The 12,757-nt window shown below is 44.0% G+C and overlaps 1 protein-coding gene across 1 annotated transcript; it reads left to right on the top strand.

Annotated features, from left to right (window-relative positions):
- Window positions 1-1,449: 1,449 nt before the first annotated feature.
- On the top strand, window positions 1,450-3,733 carry LOC119165615 (uncharacterized). The gene is made up of 3 exons (XM_075873283.1): window positions 1,450-1,662; window positions 1,746-1,935; window positions 3,646-3,733. The coding sequence occupies exons 1-3, from the start codon at window positions 1,525-1,527 to the stop codon at window positions 3,717-3,719; spliced, it is 402 nt and encodes a 133-aa protein (XP_075729398.1). The 5' UTR covers window positions 1,450-1,524; the 3' UTR covers window positions 3,720-3,733.
- Window positions 3,734-12,757: the final 9,024 nt, after the last annotated feature.

The following is a 12,757-nucleotide window of genomic DNA, read 5'->3' on the forward strand; positions in this document are numbered from 1 at the left end:
CGACCTATGCGGTAACATATGTACCACGGATACACTCGCTTTTAGTTTGAACGTAGAAATGTGTGTCTGTCTGCCTTTCTGTCACACTATTCAGCCACCCGGCTAATGCTTAAACATTTGTTGAGCGCCCAGCCATCTTGTTCTGGTGGCATCAGTCTTACTTGTGAACATCATCGACCAAAAAGCCAAGTTTACGTATATCTGACGCACAACATCGATGTGGTGTGTTCCTTTGCTAGAAAATACGCAGATACGTTGTTCTAAAGACCTAAGTGGCTCTTACGCTGCGCTGAAAATGCGATGCCATGCACGAGGAAGACGACCGGCAGAAGACTTATCATCTTTCGATGACATTTGCAGCGAAGCACGCTGACACGTGGCCATTTTTTTTTAGCAGTGCTATGCGGTTTTATTTGTACGTGTCAACTTTCGTTACCGGCTAACTGTTTTCGTGCTGTAATAGTTATAGAAATGGAGCAGCCGAGGCGATACACACCTCAATCCACAGAGTCGTAGCAAGCCGGTCACAACAGAAAGAGTCAATAGTTTTCATTACTTCTTTTTTACTCATTCGTTACTTCTTTTCATTTCGATTATGTTGATACCGAGTCGGCTTAACGAAATTTCGAAATGTAGTTAAGTGCCCACTTGTGTCACGCCCAGATGTCGTCGTTTACTAAAGAGGCGCGCGTGCCGCGCACGTGCTAGGGTACTTGCTTTCTCAGGTTGCCAAGCTGACCGGGATTCATTCAATCGCTGCGTGGCCAGCCTTTTAGTCACTAGCTTTCAGAACGCGACGCGACAGCCACATTAGGGTTGAACCACTAAATGATAAAAAAAAGCAAATGCTGAGAAAGCAACGTTATTTATTTTACATTATTTCATTTTATTTCATTTCGCACAAAACTTTCAAAGTGGAAGCGGTGGAGTCGACTCCTTTATACCTCGCCGCCAGTCGCTATCCCCGTGGTAAAACCACGTGACTCTTTTGAGTCCCGTCAGCCGGGGACATCAATTCATGCGTCCCTTCGGTGCCGTACTCGCTATGGCAGCTGTAGGACACGTGCCTGCCATATTTTATTCGCAGATGCTCAGGTGATACTCCGTGACTCAAATACAATGTAACGATTGAATCGAGCTGTAACGATTGAAATAAGTGTAACGATTGAATTGAGCTTAACGAATGGATGTCGTTGGCTTGAAGGTGTGCCTCTTCTTCAAATGGGGCAGTTCCAATTGTTCGATATTGAACTGTTTGCCTCTCTATCTTCATCCCTCTGTCTCTTTCTCTCTATATGTACTCTCTGTCTCTATCTTTTCTGTCTCCTTCTCTACTCTCTCTTTATCACTCCTTCTCCCTCACTTTTCTCTCTTTACCACGGCTCGTCTGTGTTCAAAGATGCTCCCTAAAAAGTGGCAGCGGGCTAAGCGAATCACGCTGCGAGGAAATCCAACTTGATCTAAGAGGGTGTGCTGCTATCATTGGGGACTGGACAGAAAGATCAGTCGCGGACAGGTTGGGCCATGAACCTTACAACACTACTCGTCGTGGTTCAACTTATCGTGTTCTCGGTCTCCTTCTCAACAGCTTGCCATGGCGATGATGGGGGATTCGAAGAGCAACACGAGATAGATCCCGTCAACAAAGACCCTTACCCACCTGTGAGACCATCGCATTATTTCGCGTAATTCTCTCGAAGAAGTTGATTAATTCAATTATTCCCGGCTCCCTGTTGGCGATGCAGCATTCCGTGGGTCCCGGAGGCCGTTGCCAAAGCACGCTAGAGTGTCAACGCGGTTGGTGTTGCGCGAGACAGCGCAAATGGAACGGCGGCTACACCTGCCAGAAGATGCACGGACTTGGTCGCAGGTGTACCATGGAGACGCAGATTAAGGCTGGAAGGTATTATTACCACTGCCCCTGCGTCAGCCATCGTAAGTAACGCTAAAACTTCACTTTTGTTTAGTTTTTCACTTACTTAACCAGGCAAGTCATTATGTACTGGTTGTGACTACGCTTATATAGGAATGCATCCGAAAGGCGACCACGAGCTTTAAGGAACGTAGTGGTCGTGCTAATCGTAGTAGTAGTAGTAGCAGTAGTAGCAGTAGCGATAGAAGTAGTAGTAGTAGTAGCAGTAGTAGTAATAATAGCAATACCTAGCTGTAGTGTTAGCAGCAGCAGCAGCGTTACTAGTAGTAGTGTGCAACACCGTAAAAAGTAATAGTTCAGTTGTAGTAGTTGTACCACCATCAGTAGTATTAGTATTAGTAGTATAGTAGCAGTAGTAGTAGGGGGGGTTGTAGTAGTAGTAGCAGCAGCAGCATTGTGTTTTTTTTTTCTAATTTGTTCAATGCTATTTCAAATATTACCCAGGGTCTACTCACAAAACGTTCGGGCATTAAGCAAAACTAGAGAGCAATGGTTAGCGCTCTCGACTGCGGAGTGGCAGCAGTGGTAGCGATGCAAAGGTCCGGCATCCCTTACGCGGCCATTTTTTCTTCCTTGAAGATGACGTAATTTGTGTGCCGCTTCTCCTCGGCCACTGCCTACTGACGACGTGTGTGTGAGGGGGAGGGGTGATGTTTATCAACCAAGTAATGCTTTAGTGTTGATGAATCACCATAGGTGTGCGCAGGGTTTCCTGTTAAATGGGGAGGGGGCAAAGTGTCGTAGCCTCCTCCTCCCATTTATCACCCACGATGGTTCAGACCGAAGGACAACATGCCCAACAATGCATAAAAAAAATCAGCCTGCTCCACTTTGTGGACGCGGATGAAACAGTAAAGCTGGTGATGTGCAGTAGAATTTGAATGAATTGGAATTTGAATGAAGTGGCATTGGATGAAGTGGAATTTGAATGAAGTGCACTTGAATAAAGTAGGTTTGAATGAAGTTGGTAGATGAAGTGGAATGAAGTGGGTGATTGAAGTGAGAGTAGAAAAGGGAGCACTAGTGGGCGTAGTGATGAGTTCTGAATGTAGTGAGTGGGGAGAGGAGTGGTACATATCTGTAGTGACATATACCCCCCCCCTTTTTTTTTTAAGTAAATCCCACTATGATCTACAGTCTACGAAGATCGCCGGACATGCAACCCTCTACTAAAAACAGCCTTTATGGTGAAAAAAAAAAGAAACTGCGATGATGTGCTTCTCAAGATGACCTGACTTTCCCTAAGTAAAGATGAAAGTAAACAGCTCATGGCACGCAACATCGGAAGCCTTCGTCAGCCACTATTGTCGCAAAATCTGCGTGACCATAGTGAATATAACGTAGCTTTCTGGGCGAGTTGGATCACAGGGATCGGAAGAGGCAACCAGCGTTAAAACAGAAGGCGTGTGCAATTTCTTAATTAACATTCACTCGCAATTCCAGTGCTTTCCCGCCTTGTTGTGCTCCTTTGCCGTCTTCTGTGTGTGTGTGTGTTTTTTTTTTCCTCGCTGGTTTGCTCTTCCGATTACTGTAACAATGGTAACGAACCTATGGGGCAGATTTTCTTCTTCTACCAGTTGATTAAAGAGACAGTGTTCCTCCCATCCCGCCCTCGCGTGCAGCTAATGTGTCTCTCGGCTTACAATGTAATCCCGGCCGTGCGGTTGAAACGTCTTGTTTTTTTTTTTTTTTACCTTTCTCAACATTTGCAGTGGCGTGTCGTGGGAACCATGCACTCAAGCTGTGCGTTCCGAAGAACTGGTCACTCGATGACGTGACGTATTAAAGCTTTGCGAACTGCTTCGAAGGTGTCCTTGTATTTTAAGGCTGTTATAAACAGAACACGTAATTTTTTTTGCGGTAAATTACAAATTGGTTGCAATCACGTCGCACCCGTCTGACTTCGTTTTTTCCTCCTACTTCTCTGGAGCCCCGCCGCGGTGGTCTAGTGGCTAAGGTACTCGGCTGCTGACCCGCTGGTCGCGGGTTCGAATCCCGGCTGTGGCGGCTGCATTTCCGATGGAGGCGGAAATGTTGTAGGCCCGTGTGCCCAGATTTGTGTGCACGTTAAAGAACCCCAGGTGGTCTAAATTTCCGGAACCCTCCACTACGGCGTCTCTCATAATCATATAGTGGTTTTGGGACGTTAAACCCCACATATCAATCAATCAATCAATCAATCAATCAATCAATCAAATTAACTTCTCTGGACAACAGTTGCGTCACTGCGAACAATTATCCTCACGTGACTTCCGGGTCGTAACGCGCCACCGTGATAACACTTTCGACCCGCCACTCGACTTGTGGATACCTTATGCTAATAATTATCTCACTTCTGTGAAAGAAGAAGAAGATTTTGATTAGTCTGTATATCTTTTAATTATCTCACCTTTCGACGACATTTTATTCAAAGTTATTCTGGTGAGGTCGACACAGCTGTCTGGGCTGCTTGCCAGCTGCCGCCGACAATTACAGTATTTCTTCTTTAAATCAGTTGGCTACAAAACGTGATTTCCTTTTTAACTTATCTTCATCATTTGATGCAGCTTCACAGAGCCCACAATACACGTGTCTGTGCTAACTAATCCCTTAATTTTGACATCATGAGTCAATTCATTTCTTTTTGTAATACACAATACTAAAGGGGACTGACAGTGATTCGAAATAAAGTATAGGCTTGCTATTTGCAGCAACTCTAATTTAAATGTGTACAAAAGAAAAGTGAGTGAAAAAAGCCTCCCAGTGGCAGGGACACAACCGGCGACCTTCGAATAACGTATCCGGCGGTCTATTAACCGAGCTACAGTGCTGGTCATCTCCGTATCCACTTTGTGACGTATATATGTGCGTTTAAACCTGCGGGTGTTATCAGCTGGTCAGCTGCCCAACTCACGACAGGATCACTCGCTGCTGGACGCCAACAAGCGGAAAAAGTGCGTTCCACACTCGAAGCCAGGACTACTTGCGGCACTGACTCGCACCCCCAGGTTTAAATACAGATATACCCCCCCCCCTCCCCTAAAGTGGACGCGGCGATGACCATTGCTGTATAGGTCAGTTTGTGAAGCATCGGACATATTTTCTCATTGTTATTCCTGTTAGGACGTGTATAATAATTGACATTTAGTTCATGTTATTGTTTGTATGGAAATTGTACCGATTCATGTATGTATTCCTTTAAGCTCCCCTTACACAATGCCCTGTTGGGCCTGTAAGGTGTTTTGAATAAATAAATAAACATGAAGGTTAAAGGGGTACATAAAAGAGTAAACGCGGAAAAAAAGACAGACTCCGGAAAAAAAGCAAGGGCGAACAGAAACATTCTTCTTTTCTGTTGCACTACATCTGTTCTCATATATATCTTTTTCCAAGTGTGCGCTATTATGTATACCCCGTTTATGTTAACCGATTCGCCCAACAAAAAGTCGTGCTCAACCATATTTGAGAGCTCGGCTCGTAGGGTGTCCCTGCCAGGGGCGAATTATATTTTCGTGCGCTTTTCTTTATTTGCCTTTACAATTACTGCTAACAGCGTCCCCTATACTCTCCTGGGCGTAATTGTCCGTTAGTTCGTCTTGTCTAATATTTCTTATGCTAGTATTTTACGATCATGCTTTCGGCTAACAGCTGTGGCGGGAGTAAGCCATACGTTACTGTCGCTACCGGAGACAGTGCTATAGTTCTCCCCGCTACGAAGACAGATTTACTTGTCGAAACAATAGCTTCAATCTCGGACTTTGTTTCTTTTGAAATCGTCGCTGACACACAAAAGAATAAATTCAGATTGTCTCTAGGGGCTTGAAACGTAGTGTTGCAGAACCATTTGTAAGCTTGATTTTGATGCATAATCTTCTCGAAACAATCAGTTGAGTAAACAATGATGATCCGTAGCACTGCTACTTGCTGGGACACTAAAGAGAAAGGCGATGTTTCTCGTATTGGCAGATTATTCTTGGTGACACCAAAACCACAAACCAAAACAAAAATGCGGGTGGCGACACCTCATTCAAGTTCACGCACAAGTCACCGTGGTATCATAAATTTTGACGTCGTCCACGAGTGCCTGCTAGTTATTTTTCGATAATAAAAAAAAGAATGGTGGGGCGTGGCATTTAGGGAAGGGTTCTTCCACTCGGTTAACGTCGTCGGAAAACTGCGTTAGAATGCAGCTTAGCCTAAGGTTTTTGGTTTTTTTCTTCTTCTGCTTCCTATTATTATTATTATTATTATTATTATTATTATTATTATTATTATTATTATTATTATTATTATTATTATTATTATTATTCCCAGAACGCCCTGTTTCACTTCTTTGTGACATGTAGGAAAGGAAGCTTTAGCACCACTAACGTCGGTGGCTATTGACAATTTACAATTTATATTTATCCAAGAATACTTAACATGACACTGAGTACCACAGGACGAGTGATCTGCCGAATGTTTTTTTACGTGGTTAGGTTGTAAACGGGGGGGGGGTGGCGGGGGGGGGGGGGCGGAGGGGCAGTGGCATAGCCAGGAGGTGGCCTACCAAACCCGTGCTCTCCCCCTCCTTTCCGGAAAGTTATCTTTTGCCATGGCACACAGAATTAAAAATGAATATTTAAAAAGTTTGCCCTCTCCCTCCACCCCCTTCTAAAAATAATTCTGCCTACGTGCCTGGGAGGGAGGGACTGTCAGTCAACATTTTATTTACGTTCGTGTATCTGTTCAAATATTTGCCTGTACTACACTCACACACGAAATTGATAAATTTCAACATTCGCACCCCCACCCCATCGTAATTGGATAGTCGAATCAGAGGGAGGGGAATGGATGCACAGGAAGGGTAAAACTACCCAGATGTGTCTGAAGCAACCCCCCGCCCCCCTTCCCTCTCATGATCTCTGAACTACACTCAGCCCTATGGAAGCGCCACCAATCAAGGAAGGATGCGCGTTGATTATTTGAAATCATGGCACAAGCGAATCAAAGTTCTGGTAGCTAGCAGACTACGCTTTTTTTTTTACTGCTCGAGAGCAATGTTCAGCAAATGAAACAATATCAATAGTGTATAATTCGCTCAAAGAGAACTTATGAAACGCTTCCAAGTTTTTTTGCAAAGGCAGTGACATCTATGGGCTCTTAAAAGGACGATGTTGTTTCAAGCTGTGAGAGGTAGGCAAAAGATGGCATGAACGCATCAGGCATTGTCTCGCGAAAACAACGGAACCAGGTTGAACTGGAGGCTATACTGGGACTCAGGGGGCCGCAATACTAAAATAGAATCGAATAGAACAGAACAGAATAGAATAGAATAGAATAGAATAGAATAGAATAGAATAGAATAGAATATATGTTTATTTCACGAGCAATACAGTTAATGAGGAGCGAGGGGAAAAGCTGCTCTTGGGCAGCTGAACAAAGCTCTCACTCACTGTATCTAGGGTCAGCATTCGGTCACAGGCATACTAATAATAGAATGCATCAACAGAATATATGCAAGTTATATATACAGCTCATTCAAAAAAACAAGTGTGCGCGCTGGTATGCAGAAAGGCAGTGCAAAGAGGAAAAAAAAAAAGCAGACCAGTCCTCCAGCATGGCCTGTTCCCACTCTGATTTCTCAATAATAAAGTTTATTCCTCCTCCACATAACCAAGGTTTTTTTTTTTTCTGGTGGTTTCGAAGAATGCATATTGTGCAGTGGATGCACTGCGTTGCACCTTTATATCATCCACCTAGTGCAGGAGCATCCACGACAAGTGAGTTCCTTTGGACGTATAGTTTCCTAAAATATTCAGTAGAGGGAACTCCTGGCGCTAGTGTCTGTGGGAACTGCATCGTGCGGTGCTTCAGCAAGCACGGGAACGTTGGATGGCACACAGTCTTGTCTAAGCTTCTGTGGCGCATACCCGCTTATGATGATGATATTTTGTGGTGCGGTGTAAACAAGGGAAAATTTTCTACCCACTGTGGGGGATCGGTCATGAAACGGTCGGGTACCTTATTATAGTCGAATATGTTTAGAAATGGATAGCCTTAAAATAACACGGTAGTAAAATAATAATAATAATAATAATAATAATAATAATAATAATAATAATAATAATAATAATAATAATAATAATAATAATAATACAAAAACAAAAACTCAACAAGCTAATAGGGCTGAAAATAAAGTGTATTTATGCCTATAAGCTTATCATTCTACTCGTTTTGTTTCCCGTATCAAATTGCATATGGCCTCGCACACGTTCCTGTGGTAGAAGACCATTTCAGTTGCCACATGTGGAAAAACCACCGGATAGGATATATTTAAGGTCATCTTTAGGAGATCATTCTTTTAGCAATCTTGTTTCTTGATTTGCAAATAATCTGCATGTTAAAAAGAAATGATGACTGAGATTCATTCTCGTTGCAGTGGAGGCGTGAGGATGACTGTACCAGAACAGGCCTGTATCGTTTGTAAATACGAAAAAAAAAATCTGCTAAAGGTGAAGGCTGGATGTGTAATAGTTAGCCCTTGCGCAAACGATGCTTGCGGACGTTCTTTTCCTGCACGTCGGCGTCAATATACCGATAAGAGTGATGCCACGGATGTCGTTATTTCTAGAATTTATAAATTGCTCACGTGGTTCCATAACCACAGAAACCCATACCGCGGAAGAGCATTTGAACTCATGACATCGGAGATGGAGAACGCGTTTGTTAGGGCTTTTAATCTCTCTTCACTAACGTTACGCAATCGATTGCCGTGCTGAAAGAAGTGAAGTATTCCGTGAAAGACCTTAGTAATCCTTGAGCTAGTTTTCCAGACGTGGCCCTCGCACGCTGCCATTTGTCTGTTTTTTGTGGATTACTTGAGTTAACTTTAGGCTCAACGAAATGCACATCGGCTGAGAATCAAGCGTGTAAGCAGGGAAGTCTTATTGTATATGATATGTGTGCAAAGTCGGAAGACCACACAAAAAAAACGAACTTAACAAAACGAGTGCAAACTATATAAACTATATCAGCTCGTTTATTCGTTCTTTAAACAGCTTTTTTAAACGTTTTCAAAGGTCATATGGAAGTGGGTTAAGATGAGAATGCGAACAATTTATGAACACTTCATGTCAAGCAAAACCTGTGCAGGAAGTTGCCTTCTGTGTTATATATAGGTTAACCGAAGTGTCGCTTACGAAATCATCACCCTTCTCCTTAATGACAAAAGCTTCCAAGAGTTCCTGCCGTGCTTTGGTGCTGCTCTTGGTTGCATGAATAAAGTTCACACTCAATTCAATCCAATGACATGTATCAACTCGACAAGAAGCACTTTTGATACAGGCAAAACAGGCCATGCACTTTAGAAAAAAAACGGCAATGATACTTACTAACTTTGAGGTAGCGAATTGTCACAACATTCACTACCTAAGTAGTAACTGTAGGTAGTAGACCACAGACATTTACTACCTCTGGTTGCTTCTGTGGTAGTAAACGTCAGTAGAATACTAGCTGCAGTTACTACTTAGGTAGTTAATACTATGACAACAATTTACTGCCTCAAAGTAAGTAACACTGACTGACTGACTTAACTGAAGTGAACTTTTTTTTTTTGTCCTGAGAAGACAAGTCCCCCTAAGGGGGCTCGTAAGCGGGCCGCCTCCACGACTGGACCGGGAGATGGAGCTCGACAGCCAGGTCGTGGGCTCTCTGGACAGCCCGAAGTTGATCTTCCTCTTTCGGGCTTGTGAGGAGAGCGGTCCACAGTTCCTCCGTGGCTGGAGACCCCGCAGCCGCGCGCAGCATGGCGCATTGCCACAGCATATGTTGCAAATTGCATCTCGGGAGCCCACACCGAAGGCAGCCCGGCATTATTTCACTAATCAAACGTGAATAAGAGATAGGTGAAGGGTAAGCACCTGTTTGTAACAGACGTGAAGGGAGAGTTTGCGGTCTCGTTAGATGAGGGTGAGGTAGAGGAAAATTTCTGCGCTCAAGGCGGTAGTGTTGACAAATTTCGTTGTACGTTAGGAGCGGGTCCCGCTGCCATGGCTCGCCCTTGGGCCTTGGGCCGCCCTCTCTCCTGGCGCAGCGAGTAAGGTCTCGCGTCTGGGAGTGAGCTAGCTCATTGGCATTAGGGATGAAGGGGTGAGCATCTTGGCCCACTTGGCCGGGGATCCAGATCAAGTGTTTAGTATCGGCCCACATTGCACGCGAAAGCACGTGGGCAGCCACTTTACAAACAGAACCGGCACGAAAGGCCCTAGCTGCGGCGTTGGAGTCTTTGTAGACTGTTGTGCAATCCGTGGTCGCCAAAGCTAATGCTACAGCTACCTGTTCCGCGCGGTCTGCATCCATATTGGGGAATGTTAGAAAAGTGAGGTGTTCACCTTGTAGCTACGTAACGGCTGCTACAAAGTGCTTGAAATTGACGTATTGAGCGGCGTCCACGAAAGCTACTGAATCGGACATTGCTGCAGCCGTTTTGAGGAGGGCGGCTGCTCTAGCCTTACGTAGGCCGGGGTTGTATTGCGGGTGCATGTTACGTGGGAGCGCGGAAGCGATGAGGCGTTTGCGAAGCTCTGACGGCAGCGTGCACTGTCTTTCGTTGATTATTGGAGAGGTTATTTTGAGATACGCCAGGAGTTGACGGAACCTCTACCGATGTCTAGCAGTAAGTAACACTGCGTTCTTTAAGAGTGTGTAGATAAGACATGTAGCGGATATGTAACTGCTGGTAATCAAGGGTAACTCACTAGATTCCAGGAGAGTGAAAGCACGCCAGGGAGAGACAGAAAGTAAGTTGGACAGATGGTATTAAAGAAGTTCGAGGTTATAACGTGGCAGCAGTTAGCGTAGGACCCGGTTGATTTGGTGGAACAGGGGAGAGGTCTTAAACCGGCAGTGAGTGTAGTCAGGTTTCCAACGAAGATAAGAAAACCAAGTGTAATAATGAACACACAGTAATGCTAGAAAAATCATAGAAAATGTTAATTGCTATCTTTAGCTAATATTTACTCATTCTTGCGTGAATGGCAATCAATCGAAGTGGACGAAAAATAAACCCTTTTCGACGGTGGCGTTTGAACCTACAACCTTCCGCAGCGAAGTGGATCACAGAGGCTACGTAAAAAGAAGTGCGTGGTTCAAATCCACTCCGCCAGGTAGCGCAACGATCCCTCGCTGCTCGTAAGAAAATGATATTTTTTTAAAATGAAGTATTTGAAATAATTATTTATAATTATCCTCACAGTTCATTAGTGACTACGTCAAGTTATGCTTGAGTATTATATTTGTACCGTTGGAACCAAAACAATCTATTTCTATTTTTTATGAGACATATTATGAATATTCGTGAAACCGGAAGGAAGTGCTCGATCGGATGTGCTTGAACGAAAGACAAGAGTGTGACTTAAGAAGAAGGTCGTTGATTTCTTTACAAGATTCTGTTGTAATGCAGGAAGCAGATAATATGCAGAGGTGGAGTCATATCACTGCATACACGCTACTGCTACATTGTTGTTCATTTGCATTTTTATTACGCTGTTATAAAATTGTGTAGCCAACATTAGATAAGCTTTCACAAACTGCAATTGTGTAGCCAACAGTAGATAAGCTTTCACAAACTGCACTTAGTTCACAAGTAATCATTCCTGTAGCGTATATTTGTGTTCATTAGTGCATATAATTGGGCAGTATGTACAAATCTACGCCGCAACGCATTTCTTTTCTAAAGATTGTTTTAGGTAGTATATTTTTTTGTATAGCCCCTCAAAATTGGACCGACAAACTACATGGGAATGCCTAATTTACCGCTTATAAATTGCTTCGAAATAACCACCATACTGCATTTCGCTAGCAGTACTTTACAGTATACTTCAGCACAATGATTGAATGATCTATCGACCTATATCTACCTGTACAAAAATTTGTGCTCTCTGCGTGTGTGCGTGTGTGTGTGTGTGTGCGTGCGTGCGTGTGTGTGTGTGTGTGTGTGTGTGTGTGGGCGTGCGTGCGCTGCCGCATTGAATTCCCATGCAGAGTCATTCAAGGAATCTTGACGTCTGACTGTGAAATGTTTCTCACACGAAATCAATAATTCATTCAATTCAATGCCTCATTCAGAGCAATGCATTCAGTTCAATGCCTCTAAAGTGCGGGATACGTAAGGTATTCTATTAATATTCAGTCAGCAGGGCAAACGAGAGAGCGGCTGTGTGGGCGACAAATTCTTCCAGTGTGACTTGCCCTCGCCCCTATCTTACCCATCACCTGACCGATTCTTGGTGCCTACAATAAAGTTTTATCCTACCCCAGAGTGAGGAAAACAGGGATACATATCGGTGCTATATTCAGCAGACCCAGCTGGCAGTATTTAAATATACACATTGTTGGTTTCTATTCGCGCATTGTCTGCGGCTTATGGGTCTCGCAGTGGCACCTGTGCGGCCTCTCTATTCACCCTTCGTGAGCGAAAGGTGTACAACAATCTACCTCTTTCAAAGAGGAAAGCTATGTTGTTCGTGCAGGTAAGTTACTGCGGCCTAACGAACTTGTTTTCGCTTACATAACTGTCAACCCACGTTCTATATCTAACCCAATCTCTTCTCCAGCACGTTTTGTAATACAAAGACGCGGTCTAGTGGTTATTGGGTCCGACAGCTGACCTTCTTGAAGAAAAATAAAGCCGACATTCCGTGGCAAGGACGAAGCAGTGAACGGAATGAAGTCAAATTGAAATGTTATTTGGAGTGCGGCTGGCAGCGATTTTTTTTTTTTTTTGGATCCCATCTCGCGTAACTACAAAACGACGGGCTGATGTTATCGCATTCGCCCTTCGAGTGGCGGGGATGGGCTGGCTCG

Source organism: Rhipicephalus microplus, chromosome 9, assembly GCF_043290135.1.
Source record: "Rhipicephalus microplus isolate Deutch F79 chromosome 9, USDA_Rmic, whole genome shotgun sequence".
NCBI classification, from domain to species: domain Eukaryota; kingdom Metazoa; phylum Arthropoda; class Arachnida; order Ixodida; family Ixodidae; genus Rhipicephalus; species Rhipicephalus microplus.